We start from the raw sequence: 17,983 nt of genomic DNA on the forward strand, positions 1-17,983 counted from the left end.
GGAGAGCATTATTCATTCCCCAGCTGCATTTTCCTGATGAGTGTGGAGATCGAAAGTGGCAACTCTCTGTTCTCAAGCTACCACAGCCTTCAACCTATATACTCAGTAAGTAGCTGTAATATACAAGTAATCTAAATAAATGGGGACTACTCACTCATTATTTCTTAACATTATGGTCTACTTGGCTTTGTGAGTGGATTGAAATGCTCAGCAGTGTTCAAGGTGTCCCTTTAAAATCCCTTGCATGCCAATGCAGAGTGTATTTTTAGTGTTTTGAATACTTAACACATGGTTTGGAATTAAGGATTTTTCTGGTCTTTTTTTTTTTTTTGCCCCAGAAATGAATATGAACAGATTTTTCTTAATAACAGTGCTGTCTTCCAAGAAAAAGAAGCTGGGGAGAGTGTTGTATGAGGCATAATCATTGTATCTAAGGAAAAGGTCAACGAAGAAATCATACATCTCGATTCACTTTGAGTTGCTTAAGCCTAAAGTTGCTGTAACAGAAATTAATAAATTGAGCCAGGAATCCCACTGTGAACCAAAATGCATTCATAATTTAGCACACATCCTGCATGTGGGAGTACAGTTTCAGAGTTGCAGTTGGATGTGTGTGGGCGGGAGATACATTGTACTGGGTTTTGAGGGCCTGTTAAAGAGAATAGTTGAGAAAAAAGAAGTAGGAGCAGCAGGAGCAAGGGGAAAGTGCAGAAGAATATAGAATGAAGGTAAATGCGTTCCTGCGTCCCAAGTGATAGTTTTTGTGGGGAAGGGTCAGTTCAACTTACAAGAGATCATCTAACAACGCTTTGAGACAGTGAAACAGAGCCTGAGATGTAAAAGAGGCAAAGAAACAACCAGGAGATAAGGAGGTTTGTCTCTGCACTCGATTCTGCTTCAAATTACATTTTTTGTCCTTGGCTATGTTGAAAAACAATCTCCCACCCCTGTCGTAGCTGCACGTGTGTATTTACGTGTGCAAATTCTTTGAAATACGTGACCAAAAAAAAAGAAAAAAAGAAAATAGAATAGTAAAGTCATTGATACTTTAAACTTGCTCACTTGAAATCAATCCATTTAATAGCACAAAGCCACCCTTTGTAATCAAGCTTTATTGCAATAATAATTGTTTTGTACTAACGTCTCTAATGAGCACCAATTAAAAAAACAAAGCTGCCCTGTACAATACCTGCTGCCCACCAAAGTCAATGGTGGGGGGCCCTGCTGAATATGAATGAAGGTTTGCTCTGTAGATGTACAGAGGCGGCTGTTTGGGTTAATTAGTGGGAACCTGGTTTCCTGTGGCGCCGAGAATGTGTGGAGCCCTCCTCCTAGCATGGTGCGATATGATGAATAGTGCAGATCTGTTGGCTGTGCCGTCTGCTCAGGAAGAAGGCAGCACTTTTTTCTCTGGTTGCCAGACAAGTTTTAAAGCCTAAATAACAACTCCCGTTTGTGGAGGCTCTGTATTATGAGTTTAAGTGGAAATGCAGTATAGGTTTGATTTTGTTATCAGCGATTGTGGCTTTGACTGTACTGAGTTCAATTTCTATACCCACTTATGCATAATCAGGGTCAAAGAGGGGCTGGAGGATATCCTAGCACGCAAGGCTCACATCTTGAGCTCATTAGTGGCCATTAACAGAGTTAGTACACAAAAAAATGAATTCAGTCCCAGTTTGCTAAAACTGCAATTCATTTCTCCTTTATTTCAAGACAAGACCCCTTTGCTTCCTGTCCTATATTGTTCCCCCCTCATTTTCAATCTGACTGAACTTGAACTGCAAATATGAAAAATTACCAATGTAGAGTGGGTGGGAATTAACTCTACTTCAGGAGGTGTTAGTGGTTCATGTCATGGACGCACTGTTATAACCGTTTTTCCCCAGATACTGTTACCTCAAGAGGACAGGAATTGCTGTGGCACTAAAAACTGAGTCGGCGGCTCAATGTGACTGATCAAATACGACTAAAAAACACTGAATTCTATACTGACACTGATAAAGAAACTGGATCAGTCACATCACAGCCAATATCTGATTCCTCAATAAGGTTAATATCGGTGCGAGTACTGATTCTGAGTATCGGATTAGTGCATCCTTAGTTAGTAATCTAAATAATACAAGCAACAGATGAGGGGGATGCTCCGTAACTGCAATGAGCGCAAGGACATCAACAGAAGTTGATTACTCTTCAACTCGCTTTCAACCCTGTTCATAGTATCTCCATTTCCACTCGCATTTTGCCAGAGTGAAATTTCATCTTGCCAGTTTTGGTCCTAGCCTCACCTTCATGCTCACACCTGTGGAAAATCAAGATGGTGCACCTCCAGAGAGCCTGGGGGAAATGCACAGAAGCAAATCATGCAAACCCCTTAAGCAAAAAAGTGAGCAGAGCAGAGATTTGAATCTCGGCTCTCGAGTGCAGCGCTGAGACACCATTCACAGACGACATATACAGTACTTGTCCCAGGTCTCGCTGTGGTCGTAGTTCTTCCCTGCCAACATGTGTTGTGTTACATTCCACTGGCCCCACAGTGTTCAGTGGAAATAGTCTTGGTTAAGTGGTCTGCTTGATAGTGTGGCTGCCATGTGCCAAATGAAAAGCTGGAAAGATATTCATCAAGCACTGAATAAAGCAATAAGGCCCAGTGGAATGGGAAACAATGGCTCCTTCCAGGTGGTGGTGTGCTGTGAGAGGAGTGGGGGGAATTGGATGAGACAGAAAGCTCGTCTGGCTCCCTGGCTGTTAGCATTGGACTTGGCAGCTCTCTGCCAGGGACTCGCTGACAGGCAGGCGCGCCTGTCACAGCACATAAGTGCCTCCTTGCACAACCCAAGGCCCCGTAGAACAGGCGGGTCTCCGGCGTGCAGCTCGCAGGCCCAGTCTCACATTCAAGCCACAGATTGCAGTGTGAAGCAGGGGCTTGTGTCATAGCCTTTATATGGTTGAGAGAATCTGTAAGGTGAGAGAAAGGCCACTGGTGACATCGCAGAAATGTGCAATGCACACTGGTGGTTATATTCCTCATTAGAGAGACACCTTCTGTGATTAAACAGTGCTTGAGGTAGAGTATTTCTACAAGCAGTGACATAATAGTAAAAGCTGGTCACTAAAAACAACTCAAGTACACATATTTCAGCAAAGTTATTTTTATGCATGCCTAACAAATTGATTCCTTTTCAAGCATAATTTGATAGCTTCTAAATAAAATGTTAACATAACTCGTTACTTTCATCAGTTTATGATGAGTGTTTCTTACAGACTGGCTCCTATAATTCAGTTGTTTTATTTTTCATTTTTCATTTTATGATTTTAAATTTTAAAATTTTTATTTCATTTTATTTTTCACTTCGTTTAATTGTTAACTTGGTATTTTACTGTACCGTTCCTGTTTTTCACAGTAACTCAGACATTAGCAAGAAGAGTATGCTCACTGATGAAGTAATCCTTCACATTTTTGTGAGTGATCGCGCTGCGCGCCATACAAAATAACGTTGCTAAACAAGACTCATAGCGAATGTGTTTCAACTGCAATTTTCTCATCCTCCCATAGCCATCTGACGGTGTAACAGCGTTTGACAGCTTAAATTTTTGTTTGGACGTCTTTGGACAGCTCCTTTTCCTAGAAGCCACTAGTCTGCCGACTGAGATACTGTAGCGCGTCGATTCCTCTCTCGCTCTCATTCTTCTCGCATACTTATTTTCTCGGACAGGTAATATTTTTTCAGACATCAGTCTTTTTGAGCTCATCATATGTGGCGGACAGATTTTCTCCCTGGTTCATTTCTGCAGTAAAAACGTCAGGAGATGCTAAGAAATCGTTTTCACTTCTCATGTCTTTATTTACTCCGTGGCAGCAGAACATGATACACCAGCCTTCAGAAGTTGCTTCAGGTTAAACTGGACAACGAAACACTTTCAAGTCTGATTGACTTCAAAATACTCAAGACAGATGGACTTGAAAACACTCCCTAGCCTAGCAACATAATAAAACTACAAATAACCCATAATGCAACACTTTAAAAGATCGTAGTCGCACTGGTACTCTTTCTATGCAAAAAGAATATATCTGTTCTAATGAATGAACAGGTAATTGTCTAGTCCTGAAAGGCAGGACAACCCCCACTTTTTTAGTTTCAGAGAAAACTTACATTGAGGCCAATACGGAATCCCCTCTCTCCAGAACAGTAGAAAACTCTCATCATAGTTTTTTCTTTTCAATCGCTTTAGGCGCTGCACAAAATGCTCAGGTGCTACTCCCGAGTCTTATAACGGTAGGGAAAACCCCGGTAACCTAGAGTACAGCAGCGTGCAATGTAAGTAATAAGTAAAATGTGCTGAACACATAGTACTCTGATCTTCCATGTGTGTGTGTGGCAGTCTGTTTCCAGGCAGGGAATATCTTTGCTTGTTTAGATTACCTACTGTGCCCTTTGCTGTTGAAGCTTCATGTTTGCATAGCCCAGCCCGGTTGTTTTGACTAGCACAGTGTAAGCAACAGCTCTCGCGGCTTGTTTTCCTCACGAAAGTATCTGAAGACTTTTGTTTTATAAATTAATTCAATGACATTTAAAAAAAAAAAAAAAGTTGTTCTGCTATTTCAACTCATGGCTGCTTGCTACAGAGCAGAGCTTGGTTAAGTGAAGGTAAACCATTTGACAAGTGCCTACTGGAAAGCAAGTCAGATATTAAAATATTTACAGCCCTTGTTAAAAAAAAAAAAAAAAAAGATAAAATGTTAAAAAGAGGAGAGAGGTTTTCATTTTCCCATGGTTTTGAAGGGCTCTTCAGCAATATTATAAATCTAATTTAATGCCGTTAATCCTTCTCCTTGTGTTTGCTGAATTTCATATCAATCTTTCTTGGCACGTATAGGAAATCAAAGTCACCTAGAAGAAGGAACTCATCTGATTTTCTGCAATAAATTTGTGTTATGCATCTCCAAATACCTTGATTTCAATGCTGTGGGGTATATGTTAAGTATATTGATTCTGGTGTGGATTTTAACCTGGTAAAGTAAGACAAAGAACTCTGGCCTTGTCTTCTGGCCTTCAGCCACACTTGCATATCTCAGACACATTTTGTAACGAGCTGTCCGGCGAAATGTTTTTCAGCTGGAGAAATTATGGTATCAATTGGAAGTGACTTTATAAAGTGAGAGAAGAAAGTAGATGGGAAGAGGGAGGATGAAAAGAGATTCAAGGAAAGATGAATCGAGATTATCCTTTTGAGATAATACACTTATAACAGACATGGATTGTATTTATGGCTGGATTGCTTTTTCAGGGGAATGAGGAAAGTGCCATTTCAGTATAATACAGACATTCATTCTGTTTTATATGCCTGAAATCTGAAAGCCTTTTCTTCTTTTTTTGTATTTTTTCTCCCTTACAGATGTGCTGTGGACTACCGATGATTTCTCCTCCTCCTCCAGTTCAAATTCAATGGCAGACAAAGACTCCACTTCCCACTGCTCTTGTTACCCCTGAGCTCACAAAGACAGATCTGGTCCACACCTAAACCACTGTCTGCTTTTCTTGCTCCTGTCTCTGCCAATCTCCGTTCTTTTGTCCATCACCATGGCTTGTTTTCTGGCATCGGCCTTTCTTCTGGTTCTCCCGACATATGCTGCCCCACCTGAGCTTGTCCAGCCAGGATTTGGCATAACACTGGACAACATGGACCTTGATTCTGGACTATCAGCCAATGTTTCTGGAGATGTGACCTCATCTCCACCCCAGGGAACTAGTAAAAGAGCCCCACATAGTATCATTATTGGGGTACGCAAAGGGGGCACAAGAGCACTGTTGGAGATGTTAGACATACACCCTGAGGTTGCCGCTGCTGCCACTGAGGTGCACTTCTTTGACTGGGATGAGAACTATGCCAAGGGCTTTGACTGGTACCGTGAGTTGATGCCCTACTCTTATCCACACCAGATCACAGTGGAGAAAACTCCAGGTTACTTTACGTCAGCCCTTGCACCAGAACGCATCTGCGCCATGAACTCCTCCATAAAGCTGCTGTTGATCTTGCGAGACCCAGCTGAGCGGGTCATCTCTGATTACACCCAGGTGTATTTCAACCGGCTGGAGAACCACAAGCCGGTGCAAGCTATTGAGAACCTGCTAGTGCGCAACGGAGCCCTAAATATTCGGTACAAGGCCATTCAGAGGAGCCTCTATGACATCCATATGCGTAACTGGCTGCATCACTTTCCCCTGGAACAAATACACATCGTAGATGGGGATGCTCTGATCCGTGACCCCCTGCCAGAGCTTCAAAAGGTAGAGCGCTTCCTCGACTTGCCCCCCAGGATAGTGTCCTCCAACTTCTACTTCAACCAGACCAAGGGGTTTTACTGTATCCGAAGTGATGGTCGAGAGCGATGTCTGCATGAGTCTAAGGGACGTCCTCATCCCGCTGTCAACAGCACCGTCCTCCAACAGCTCCGCTCCTACCTACAGGAACACAACCGAACCTTCTTCAGGCTGGTGAAGCGCACCTTTGACTGGCAATAAGAAATCCAGATCACAAATCGGACTCAAAGGAGCCACTACCTTGTCTGTGGGGATGACAAAAAGGGGGCATAAAGCACTTTACAGAACTGACATTTAAAAAGCCCTTTGAATAACCTCTTTATAAGCACTGTTGTGATCTCTGGTTTCTGCAGAGCAGTTATATTTACATGATAAGGCAAAAAAATATGTAAAACTGGGAAACACTTTAGATTACAGCCTGCAACATACAGAGTGATTACTCCACAGTTATGGTGTAATCTTATGTACTAACGGTGCACCAGTACAGTACATACCAGTCAATGTCAATGTGTTTCCACCTTGCTGCATAACATCTTACATGCAACTGCTTAACATCTTAGATGCAACAGTTAACCGGTGTTATACATTAATAAAATATTAATAATTAGTTTAACCGACAGGTTATACAGTAGGCTATACATACAGGGTATGTATACCCTACAGACTTACAATCTGGATGTTGGGGAGGAACTGTAGTTATTATTTAGCTACTGGGTACTTACTCTGTTACTATTACAGTATATGACCATAACATAAATTACCATATATCTGAATCGCTTTGGAAACACTTCAGATTACAGCACACAAACCCTTCAGTTACCCTGTAGCTAAATCTAACACAGGGGGAACTATCACTAATAGTGGCATCGGTGGGCCTGCTGGGCCCCACCCCTACTCGGATAACTCCAGGGCTGAATTTCTCTACCAGTCCGCCCCTACAATGCTTCACATTCCAGTCTACATACCCTGAATCTACCCCGTAACTTAATGTGACACGGGAGGAACTACCACCGCATATACATCTAACTTACTCTGTAACTACAGAGAAAAATGTGAGAACAGTTTGTTTCGATTTTACTTGCTTCAAAAGATGGAAAACCATCTAAACTAACTCCACAGTTTGCTGTCAGAACATTATATTAACCATATGTATTTGTTGTGATTCATACCTTGTGTTTAATCTTGCTATATTTGTATTTGTTTCTTGGGATGAAAGGAGGCTGAGCACCGCGCTGAAAAAAGTTAATCACGCTGTACGTTGCAGGCTGTAATCTAAATCATTACTAAAAACTGTAACTAGGGGCGTAAAATTTAATGGAAGAATCTCCAAGCTTAATAAGTCATTCTCTGTGCTGGAAGCATTTAAGTGATCAAACTGCAGTGAAAACAAGTTTATGAAACTGATGAACTTTTCCTCTCTCTTGTTTGATATTCTTGTTCTTGATAATAAATTGTTTTGCTTTCAAATGTAACAGAAAAGTGGCATGTTTCTATTTCTCTTTATTTCGTTCTGACCATCAAAAGCCCCCGAGCCCTCTAACCTGTGTTATTTAGGGAGTTCACTAAAGTAGGCAGAGGCATTAGAATAAGCCTTTGATTTGCTGTGGTGGAAGTTAGACATTAATGCAAGGAAATGGGTACCCTGGAGCAGCGCTTTAGTAGTACAGGAATCACTAATGGCTTTGGACATTGAAGGTAGCCTGTGCCTGCAGCTAAATCAGTCAAATCTCCATAGTCAGCAAGTGCAAATCAACAGAGCTTCTCTTGCATTTTGCCGCTGCTCTGTTCAACAATTTGCTCAGGTGTTAAATGTAGTCATTAAATGATATGCCTAACAGTGCTGTAAATCATTCACAAACGATGTTGTATCTGTATCTGTGCGTTTTTTTCTACATATTATCCCTTTTCTGAATGACACTTAGCATGCAGTTTTCCCAGAAACATCTCGTCGTCCTATACACAACAGATAGACGTGGGTCATGTTTCTTTCATTGATTAGGCTTTAAACAGCAACCAAAGCTACAGCTCCTCTGGGAACCGATATTCATGTGATCTCGCCGCTCTGTCTGCTGGAATAAGCATTATAACTCTCCTGAGGAAAGTAGTCATTGATGCTACATTGGCTCTATATCCAGAACAGTACATGGGAGGGGGTAATATGTAGCTATGGGGCATACAAAAATATGACTATATTAATAATTAATGAATATTTATATTAATAGGGTAGTCCATGGGTGATCTGGGGTTTTAAATTATAATTAGGCTGTTATTTTCATGTGTGTAGGTTCTGTGTGATGACAAAGTCAGCGCTAAATGAAAACACCCATAGCTCATCGTGCTCAGGGACCTTTCTCCCTTCCGTTCGCCAGGGGGCACTTGGACCCCAGAGTAACTCACGAAGGAACAGAGTGAGGAAATGTGTGTACATGTGATCTTTCTAGGATCCTCTCTGTCGGTGCACACACAGGTGAAGGGCCCTTGACAGTTACCTCTTGACCCTGGCCAACGCCTGTCTGCTCTGGTACGTATCACCCAGCCGCTCATCTGGAAGAGAACGAACTGTCCTAGGGCACAAGCAGCCTCGCTCCACCACCACAACACACGCACGTTACCAATCATTCCCAAGGTGTTACATTGGCGCAGCACATTGTTTCCATTAAGCAGGTGGGCAGGAAGGACAAAAGGGCATGTTTTGCTTACAATATGAGAGTACACACTGAACAAATTCCCATTTAAAGCCCTTATTTATTTGAGGCAAAGTTGACTGACCATGCTTGCTGTTCACAGAAACACTGGGAGCTGCATAGTACATCTTTAGCTCACTAATGTTGAACTCCAAGGAGCTGCAGTCAAGCAGTGGGTTGTTTAAGGATAAGGATATTTTTATCAGCAAATCCCTTGAAATTGATATCATTGCAACAAATGCAACGATAGGATCTTTTATGGGTTCTGTAGGAATAAGCTTTTATACATCATGTCAAACTGTGACAACACTGGCTTTTTTTTGTGGGATAATCCAGTTTTGGTTTTAGTTTGTTTATGAGATTTGTTGATGATAATAAAAAGCTATAATGATACTGCCATGCCAAATGTATCCATGTGTTATTTTTAATGTTTACATATCAAGGCCACTGTGGAAAATCTGGTCTTTACTGTGTCATCCTTGAGCAAGAGTCTACAGCCATTCTAGCTACTCTTTGCCAGAGCTAAATGCTAATGTCAGCATGCTAACATGCTTACAATGACAATGCTAAAATTGTACTTTCTTAATCAGCAAATATAATAGTTAATATGTTCACGATTTTAGTTTAGCAAATGCATTAGTCTAACATGCATTAGTTTAGCTTAGTGTACTCACATTTCCTAATTAGCACAAAATACCATACATCTGAGGCTGATTGGAATGTCATTAGTTCTTATTGATTTTTTTCTCATAAACCAAAGTACTGGACAAATTTAAATTTTGACCTGATGATTGAGCTATATGGAAAGTTAAGGGATGACCAAAGCTGTTACAAGTAAGGAGAATCAAATTTTTGCAACAAATTTCATGGCAAGCATCCAACAGTTGTTGGAAAATTTCCTTAAGTCCTCCAAATGTCAACCTCATTGTGGTGCTTGAGGAAATGTCATGGGATTGCCAAAGTCAGTTGTCGCCATCCCCTGCAAACTATAACTGTCTTTACAAAATTTCGTGGCAATCCATCCAAAAGTTGTTGAGATATTTCAGTCTCAACCAATAGTAGTCCAGACTGAAAAAAACCCCTAGCGGCCACACAACATTTTGCTGATGCAATGACTGATGTGACTTATGTGGTGGACCGACCAGCCAATGGACATTGCCATCCTTAGAGCCACAGCGCTTTCATGGCTAAAACCAAGCTGAGATTCAAACTAAACTAAACTGAAGCCAGCATTATGTTCATAATCTTTTTTTAAGTACCATGCGTATATGCATGTTGACAGGGGATTCAGTCCAGCAACCATCTGGTTACAAAGTCTACCACTTAAATCTGAGGCGAACAAACAGCTGAATTAAAGCACAGTCATTAAAAACTGCAATGTGCTGTGCATGAATAGTTTGCTATTTTGAGTATTACTTCTTCGTTTGTACAGAAAAAGCACATGCACAAGCACATTTAAAACCCTTGACACAAACAAGTTGCTTAAACTAATGGCTACTATTGAGTGAATCACTTATCACTACATGTCTTTGATAACTGCCAACCCCAGGCATAATTGAAGGTTTGAGGGGTGGTCTGGAGCAATCTGCTGTAGATGTTTTGGCTGGTCTTGTCATCCTAGAAGCCTCTAATGATCTGTCTAGGATTGTGATTGATGAAGCACTTAGTATCGAATCAAAGCACAAGGAACGCTCATTGCTTGCTAAGCTGTTTGCAGACTAACAGCCACTGTATTTGCCTGATACAAGTCTATTACAGAGGTGTCCTTGATGTGAATCAATGACCTCTGTGTCGATATTAGAAACAGAACCTAATGCACATTAAGAGTCGGCTGACATGGCTCAGCAGGTATAAATAAGCTATATACGGCATGGATCAGTGAATTGTGCTACATTCAATAAGATGCAGGTGGAAGTTTCAACTTTTTTTTTTTTAATTCATGAACATTGCAGCATCTGCAGTGTCTCTACAAGTAATTAATTACAAACTGAACAGTTTACTCTTTCAGTGGTGATACAGTCCTTTTATGAGATTTGAAAAAAAAAACCTTATTGCCAACTAAATGAGTATCACCGTATTTATTTCTCTATTAAATACACATTTATTCCACAAAGCTGTCTACACAGGTGTGACCATCTGGACAATGCCTCTGAGCTATCACCACTATGAAGCTATTTCTAAAATATCCAGTCCTTTGAAGAATAAAAAAAAAACAACTTTCATTCAGCTCTTCCAGCCAAGACAGCCAGTAGCAATGGGGTGTTTTTAGTATTTTTTTGATGGCTCAAATGCAAGAAGCCTGTGGGGAGTGATGCATACTATATAGCCAACAATGCCACACACAAAATCAACCCACCGAAGCCTTTTACATCTTGCTTGATCAGAAAAAGAACATTGAACGTAAATCTAATGAGATCAGGGACCCGGAAACCGAGGTTTCCCAAAATACACGTTGGATTATCACAAACACAAAGGCTCGGGAATGTAAGAACTGTGCAGATACATGTAAATGTTTTTTTCGCACATATTTTAAAGGCTCTTTGCGTGTTTTTTTCCCTTTGTAATCACTTATTCATTTGTTTGCTGATTTATTTTTCATTGCCTCAGGTGCAGAGGGCATGTGTTTGATGTGCTCCCATGGCAGTCTTTACTAAAGGGGGGAGGAAGGCTGCTGCTGCTGCATTCAGGTCAAAGGGAGGAGAAAGAGACATGTCTACTTATTTGCGTCTGCATTATAAAAGCCTCTGATTAATCCTCAGAGGCGAGGGGAAAGAAAAAGATATAAAAAAAAACCTAAGGTGAGATCAGGGCTACAAATGCAGAGCTCATTGTAAATACGGTCTGTGTCAGCGTGTGCGAGTGGTGGTAAAATAAAGCACAGCTTCTACATGCTGATGCTCCTTCCAGCGCCCTGATAGTTGACCTCTTGCTGTTTGCAGGAGACAGAATGTCAATAGAAAATCACTGGTGCAGAGTTTCAGAGCTCCGCTTAACAAATACTTTTTACAACCAGTTTACTCGCTCTAACAGTCTCCATGCAAGCAAATGCTCATGCACACACTTAACATAACTGAAACTGTTCTGGGATCATATATACCACTGGTTTCCAACCTGTGGGTCAGGACGCCTCAGTGGGTTGCAAGAAAAATCTTAGCAGTCACAAGATGATGAACAACATATTTTCAAATATATATGAAATAGCATGAGTCTACAGTGCTGTTACATTACCCAGGAGAGTCCCAAGTTTCTATGTCATGTAACTGTGAGGATATCATTGAAGAAAAATATGAAATGGGAATACAGAGTGGGGGAAAGAACAACTAGAACCAGCTAGCCCTCCCACTTTGCAACTTCTGAGAGGGTCACAAGCCAAAAAGTTTTTTTGGGAACCACTTCTATATACTACCAAACACATAGAGGTGTGTATGAACTCCACCATCATTATATTTACGGTGGTAGTTTCTAGCTAAGACCTAACAAGACATATATCTTCCTTTTTAGTGTCACTTCACAGTCAGCACTTTGTTTCTCCATATTTCTGGATGCTGATACAGCATATAGACTTTGTGCCTGTTCTTGAGGCTCCAGTCACTTCTCTCCCTCAGCCTCTTTTATCCCTCAATCCTCCCCAGCAGCTCTTGTCTTTTCAAATCAAGGGCTGGTGGAACGGTGCCAGAAGGCATTTCACTCTGGAATATGAAATTTACGCTCCTTTGGGTGTACAGTAGAGCCCTGAGTCCCCACTCTGATTCCTCCACAGCCAAACAACAACAACAGTCTGAGTGCACAGCCATGGCAGAAAGCATTTCGATGCTGGCTTATAGCAGCCCGCGCCCACAGGAGCCAAGTGTGACACAGTTGCTTTTTCCAGCCATAGCAGAAAGGGGCAAGAGGGACCAGACAAAAACAAGGTCTCTCTGAGCTCCATTGTAGTCGATCAGTCTTTTTGCCTTGCTTTCTCCTTCAGCTGGGATCCCAGTTTTGGATGCTTACCATTTCGTTCATTTTCATTCGCTTTCGTTCATTCATCCTCCTCTTCTATACTTGTTTATGGTCACTTGGCTGGGCCACTTCAGGGGGGGAAAGTGACATTTTGACTAATTTTTCAATGTCGTCCCTCATCACTGTCTAGATTTCATTGTTGCAAGCTCTCTTTGAGCCCACTCAAGGGGTGGATGAGGTTCTTATTTTTAGAACATTAATTTATGTTATACAAATTAAGTATGCTTCACAAGTGACTCAGGCATCTTCCTATTGCTAATTCATTTCAAAGCTCCCCCTGTGTGTTGCTCCATTTGCAGGCGAGTACAGAGATTTGAAGATAAAGTGTGTTCAAAGGGATAGAACAGACTTCAGAGGAAACGATAACATCACCTCAGTACCCCTGAAGTCCTCCATAAAGTGAACAACCTACCCCTTGGGCTGGTTGCTAATCCATCAGCCTTGTGGCAGCTCAAACAGGTAAATAAACCAAACGGAAGGAGGAAGCAAAGCAAAAAGGAAATAAACAACCTCTCAGCATCACTTTCTAGAAAATGGTTCCCCAAAAATACATTTTTATTTTGAACACTGGCATTTGTTTCACACTTATTGAAAATATGATTCTTGTGTATTTAGCACTTGAACACTTGTGAAACGGTGTGTGTTTAATGCACAGGTGCAGTATGGTCAGAGGGTTTTACATTGGTGCGTCAAATACCTGGAATGTTTCCACAACCTAATCAAAATGCATTAAGAGAAAATCTTTTCCAAGAAGGACCCAGAGTGTTGTATGAAAGAAGAAATGACAAATTGAATCAGTCACTAAAATGACTTGCATGTTTAGTATTATAAAAGCTCGCAATTATTGGAATTTAGTACGTTGAACCTGCCGCTTAATGAAACCTGCATGGGGCAGGGTGGTTACCCCTGTCTTATTAGACTGCACCACAGAGTGCAATTGCAACAGAGAAGATTCTCCCATCACCCCTCTGTGATTGGTGTACATTTACGGTATTTGTCTAAATTAAGTTCTGGTGTCAGGTGTGGTGACTGGTATAAAATCTTCTCTCCCTGCTGGAAAGGAAGTACTAAAACTTCAGAGCGCAATGCAACCTGTCTCCTAAACGAGAGTTAGTGAGCAATCCATCTGCAGCAAGCTTCACTCACCAGAGGTGGACCTTTTGCCTCTTAGTCCCGTTGGTATCATTAAGTGTCACAGACCAGCCAGGTAGTGCTGGGTGCAGTTTACTGATGTTGCACTGCAGGATTTTGGGAGTACTGAAGGTCAAACAGTTTTCATACTTTAACCTGTCGGTACCCTTTGGAGCTGCTAATGTGTAAAGTTGCAGATTTTAGCTTTATGATATTGCAAATGGGGCAGTTTTTAGTATTGTGTATCATTTTGAGCACGCCAATTTATTATTGAAACGAATAAATAGCTCATTCACTCTGCAAATGAAAAGATTTCATCAGCACAGACATGTTTTCTTACTTAGTAGAATAAACTCAGGGGTTTCGCTGCTATAGCCTTACTTGGTCTGGTAGGACCAGGAGCTTATGGTGGCTAACTTAAGCTAATGTTAGCAAACTTTAGGTATTGCTGTATAACTGACATTACCGAATCAGTTTCCTCGCTTTACGACTCTTCTCTACTTGTGCTACTGTTATGGTACATTTTAACGTTTACCATTATCCCATAATTGCTACTATGTGACCACAGAGACCACTGTTCAGCAAAAGTTAGGCTCACATTTCTTTCAGCTAAAGATACCCAGAGAAGGTAGTATAATGTAGAAACAGTTCTTTTCTGTGAAGTTAAACTTTTATTGCTAAATCTAATCAAGTTCTTTCTGTCTATAATTTAGTTCTCAACCCTTAATATATAAACCAAAAAAATATACCTTTGAAGTAAGATTATTTCAAATAATTACCAATAGGAAATAGCAATTAGTTTGAAAAAATGAAGAAACAGTAATGCAAACTGCTGCACTACAAAAAAGACAAATTAAATGTGATTTTAGAAAATAGTTGAAACAAGTTTGACCAAGAGAAAAAAAAATCAATCTAAACTCAAGGTCCATTTACAAGCTTTTTCGATAGCTTTCAACCACATCTCATGGGCTTCCTCAGAGGAAGAAGTGACTTAAGGTGTCAGGGAAATATACACAGCTCAATTGTCATCACCATTGTCAATCCTAATTGTGGATTGACAATGGTGATGGCAACTGTCAAATTGTCATATTATTGTTCCAAGGCCAACAATTAACTTTCAAGCTCAAACTGAATAAAGCTGGCTTGCCTTAACGGAGGTTAAAATATATATTTACTGGTGGATTAATTCATTTTTTAAGAAAATATAACTTGATGAAGAGATGACAAAATTTTGACATGAGGGAGAAGTTTCTCATGTAGCCCTGAATGAGGGTAATTTGCAATGTACTTAATTTTTTCACCATGATAATTTACACGAACAATATGCTGAGTGTTCAGATGAATACCAATCAATTTAAAACTAATTATGTGAGGTATATGCAAGTGAAATGTCATAGTATATTCCACTGCCCATGTGATATGGTGAAGTAGCGATTCGATCTACACCCCATTAATGAAACCATTTCCATTTACTGTTCTAACCACCCAGTGTTTGGTAGATTGCCGCTCCAACTTACTCTCCTGGACAATGGCTTGAATAATTTGCTCCAGACCCAATAGGGTGTCTTCGGCTCAGTCAGAATACATTATTTAGTTTGACCTACCCTGACAATCAGGAGGGGTCAGCATTATCATGCATATAAACATGTTGCTCATTTAGGCTCCTTTGCACATAGCTCAGTGATTCCGAAATTGGGAGCATTTTGCAAACACATACACACACAGTTTTAATGAGTTTCCCACCTCAGCCAATAGCAGTATTGTATATGTGTGTGAGTGGTGGTCTTGAATGAAGGGGTGTAGCTGGTCGACTTGAGCGCAGCCTTGTTAAAAAGTCAATTAAAGAGAAACAAAGAAAGAAAAGGGGGAAAGAATTGTTTCTCCTCGCAGCTGTTTTCACTTGCAAGGCAGCGAGTAGCCTCAGCGAATGAGTGCAAGAATTATTTATAGGCAAAGCCCGGCTCTCTGAAGGGAAAGAAGTCGGAGTCCAAGAATATGACTTTCTTTTCTGTGGAATTTGACATCAAACCAGGTTGTCACATTTTACAATTTCATACTTGCTCGCCAATCTTCTCCAGTCCGCACAAGGAAGTGTCTCAAGATTAGTAAACTTTGCAGGTTTTTAAACTGTGTGGCTTAGATAATCTAAGCAAACATACACTTTAGTTCCTGAAGCAGTGTGTACCGCACTTTAAATTCAATTAACCAGTGGCAGCCACAGACACTTTCAGGGGCAGGGACTATAGCAGAAAGGGCAACTTGGACAGAACAAACAAACAGGCTACGAGTCTGTCAAGTGTCGCCCTCAGTCAGTATATACAAGTGATGTGTGAGGGGGAAAAAAATTGTTTTTGCCCCATGTGTAATCTTGATAAAAACATATATTTCTTATGATGCAGCAGTAATTCTCAGTTATATGCCAATAAGTTGGACTCGAAAGCCATTTCTTTCTCCAAAAAAAAAAAAAAATCAATATTTGAAATGTGCAGAAAACCCGTGTCCCGTGTGACCGAAACAAAAGTGAATTCCTCCCAACTCTGCTGCTGTTTCCTTCCGCCAGCTGTCCACTGCCTGTTCTTTCATCTCCAGTCCTCACAGACTTCTGCACTGACATGTCGATAGAGCAGAAAAAGAAGCAGCAACAGTCAGACTCAGCTGTAATTGCTGGCCTGTGGATGTGTACAGGGAGCCTTCTCATCTTTATGGGCATAGAGGGCACTGGCAAGACACTTCTGTTTATCACACAACTGCTCAGTTCCCTGTCCTCAATGAGAGCCTCTAACTTATTCTGCTTTGATGTTTGATTAGATGGGACAGACCGAGGCTGCTGATCTTAATGCTGACCCAATTTTAATTTAGAAGTCAGTACACAACTGCCGGTCAAGATGCAGTTGAACTTTTAAGCCAAGTTTTTTTTCTTGGTCTGAAAGAAGGTAATCTAAGGACACCCACAATTTCTTTGAAAATCCCATGGAATGGAACCCAAACAGCTACGCACATTCACACCTTGTATCGGGCCCTGTATAACCACAGTCTGACCCGTTGGCCACAGACCAGCTGGAGTTGAGTGGGTTAAGGGCTATTTTACTTTCCTCACCTAGGTTTACCATAGGTAAAACAGTAGAATTTATCCTGCTGGGATTGGGTTTACCAGTCACTAGCCAACCTCTGTATGCCACGTCCTTGTCATCCTTGCCCTTACCTATCACTTCAGGCTGAGTTACGGAAATGCTTTTCTGTCTTTTCTTCTTTAGCCTAGACAGGGTACATAAATGTGCTTTCTTTTTTAGCATTGTGGTTTAGCTTTGTTTTGCAGCAGGTGTGTAAGGCGTTCAGTGATTTTAAAGCTCAAAACATCTACAACAATAAAGCATTTAATACCTGTGACAACACACTTGGTGTGTACCTTTTCTCTTGATGGAGTTTGTTTGTTGTTGCAAACCTGTCTCTTAACAAGACTAAAAGTAAACTGCCATGCTAGGCCGCACTTAGGCACAGCAGCGCTTTGCTTTGCAAACATCAGCATGCTAGCATCACCATCTACACAAGGCTGAAAAACAGTGGTTTGAATATGTCTGTCACGTTGTACCTTTGGCCACACCCAACTGTGGTGTCAAAGTGTGCTGCTCATATGCTGCTTCATATAAGTGGTGTGATGAAAAGTTCAACCAATGGGAGTCAGCAAAAACAAGATTTTCAGCTGCTCTTTATTTGCTCTTTATTTTTTTTATTTTTTATTTTTTTAATGTTTTTATTTTTTGATCATGTGTGTATATATATTTTTTAATTATGATTTGGAGCCCTGCCTATATTTGAAAATCCGTTTAGAGAGACAGAAAACAT

At 40.8% G+C, this 17,983-nt stretch overlaps 1 protein-coding gene across 2 annotated transcripts; it reads left to right on the forward strand.

The window, feature by feature from the left end:
• The first annotated feature begins 681 nt into the window (after positions 1-681).
• On the forward strand, positions 682-7,698 carry hs3st1l1 (heparan sulfate (glucosamine) 3-O-sulfotransferase 1-like1). 2 transcript variants are annotated; one of them, XM_040139565.1, is made up of 2 exons: positions 682-728; positions 5,398-7,698. In XM_040139565.1, the coding sequence occupies exon 2, from the start codon at positions 5,583-5,585 to the stop codon at positions 6,522-6,524; it is 942 nt and encodes a 313-aa protein (XP_039995499.1). In that variant the 5' UTR covers positions 682-728; positions 5,398-5,582; the 3' UTR covers positions 6,525-7,698. The 2 variants fall into 2 exon arrangements, with proteins under 2 accessions (XP_039995499.1, XP_039995498.1); XM_040139564.1 differs by lacking the exon at positions 682-728 and adding an exon at positions 2,852-2,965.
• The last annotated feature ends 10,285 nt before the right edge of the window (positions 7,699-17,983 follow it).

Source organism: Xiphias gladius, chromosome 11 (assembly GCF_016859285.1).
Source record: "Xiphias gladius isolate SHS-SW01 ecotype Sanya breed wild chromosome 11, ASM1685928v1, whole genome shotgun sequence".
Classification (NCBI taxonomy): domain Eukaryota; kingdom Metazoa; phylum Chordata; class Actinopteri; order Istiophoriformes; family Xiphiidae; genus Xiphias; species Xiphias gladius.

Bases quoted from the DNA above. Each gene is read 5' to 3' on its own strand.
- hs3st1l1 (XM_040139565.1), top strand. From the start codon at position 5,583: ATGGCTTGTTTTCTGGCATCGGCCTTTCTTCTGGTTCTCCCGACATAT.